Source organism: Penaeus monodon, chromosome 22 (genome assembly GCF_015228065.2).
Source record: "Penaeus monodon isolate SGIC_2016 chromosome 22, NSTDA_Pmon_1, whole genome shotgun sequence".
In the NCBI taxonomy this organism is placed as follows: domain Eukaryota; kingdom Metazoa; phylum Arthropoda; class Malacostraca; order Decapoda; family Penaeidae; genus Penaeus; species Penaeus monodon.
The window spans coordinates 7,418,129-7,419,593 of NC_051407.1; the positions used below are offsets into that span (position 1 = coordinate 7,418,129).

Genomic DNA, 1,465 nt, shown 5'->3' on the forward strand with positions numbered 1-1,465 from the left:
TTCCTAATTTCATGCAGTACGTTCATGTCACTATATCTTATGCTTTACAGATACTTTCTGTGTTTGCTGTCACGGCGCTTGCAGCGCCACAGGGATATAGGCTTCAAGAGCCAGGCGGCCCTAGTTTCTCAGTGCATAAAGGGCCTGGACTTAATGTAGGATCTACCGATCGCGTATCGCTTGGTGTCTCCTCGGGCGCTGACAGTGAAGAAGTCTCTCCTAGTACTGATGTTTCTACCGGTGTAAGCCCCATCACGAATCCTGGATTCTCTCTCAATAATGACAGAACGACTGGTATTTCTCCCACTGAATCTGGAGTCCTCTTTGATGCTGAACTCTCATTTGGTAGTGACATTGCCACAAACTTTGACACTGACTGCCAGGAGGGAGAAGTCCGACATGTGGATGGATCATGTGTAGTCCCCGAAATCACAAGGAAGGTCTTCGTCTTCTCTGTTCCTCAGCAAGAGAGAGATCCCATCGACTCCATCGTAGACCTTCCCCCGCCAAAGGTAGAACATAATATCCTGTTTGTTCGCTTGCCTGAGGGAGGAGTTGGTCCCGAGCCCATTGTTGTGCCTCCCCCAAGGCAGGAAAACATCATCTACGTCCTCAGTAAACAAGGCGAACATGGCCAGCGCGTGATCGAAGTACCAGCCCATCCTCCTTCCGAGCCTGAGATTTACTTTGTCAACTACGGAGAAGGAGAAAACCCAACTCTTCCAGGAGGACTGGATCTCCAGACTGCTCTTGGTTCTGCCGCAGATGCTACAGGTCAGTTTATTAGAAATGCTGCAGTCATTGGCAGTGGCGCTGGATTAGACACAACTGCATCTAACGAGCAGATATTCTCCCAGAATGGATCGGGACAGTTTAGTACTAGAACGGATATCAATGTAAACAATAACGAGTCCAATGAAGGCTTTGTAACTGCACAAGGAGGTTCTCAGATAGGCTCTGATGTAGCTGATATTGCTAACAGAGAAATCACAGGTGGCCTGTACACCATTCCGTAATTTATTAATAGATAAATCTATTGTAACAACAATATCTGACCATAAGATCTCGGCTACTTCATTTAATAAACGAAACAAAATTCAGTGGTAAATATTAATTATCCTGTCTTACATAAGCCATGATGCTAATAAATGCATAGTTGTACACCATCACCTACACACATATGCGCTTGCCCTTCAAATGTCAAGGAATCATAAAAAAAATCTCCATATCAAGATATTTAAATGAGCGTCCCCTTCCATGGCTAAAGTTGCACATATTCTTGCAAAAATGCACATTAACGTAAGCATGCTTTGGTGATAATCATTATTCGTAAAGTTTAAAGATATAGATGTTAATACGATTTGATATTATTATTATCTCGAGCAACTGAATGTGTAATTAAATGTTCTCTATTTGGATATTGGTTGCGGTATTTGGCAACGCCAATGCAAAAAAAAAAAGTAGT

The 1,465-nt window shown here is 43.1% G+C and overlaps 1 protein-coding gene across 1 annotated transcript in view; it reads left to right on the forward strand.

The window, feature by feature from the left end:
• LOC119587528 overlaps positions 1-1,100 on the forward strand; it is a 1,742-nt gene extending 642 nt beyond the window's left edge. Inside the window, exon 2 of the mRNA XM_037936253.1 lies at positions 51-1,100. Within this exon, the coding sequence (XP_037792181.1) occupies positions 51-1,016 (966 nt within the window). The 3' untranslated portion in view covers positions 1,017-1,100. The remainder of the gene's footprint in view (positions 1-50) is intronic.
• The last annotated feature ends 365 nt before the right edge of the window (positions 1,101-1,465 follow it).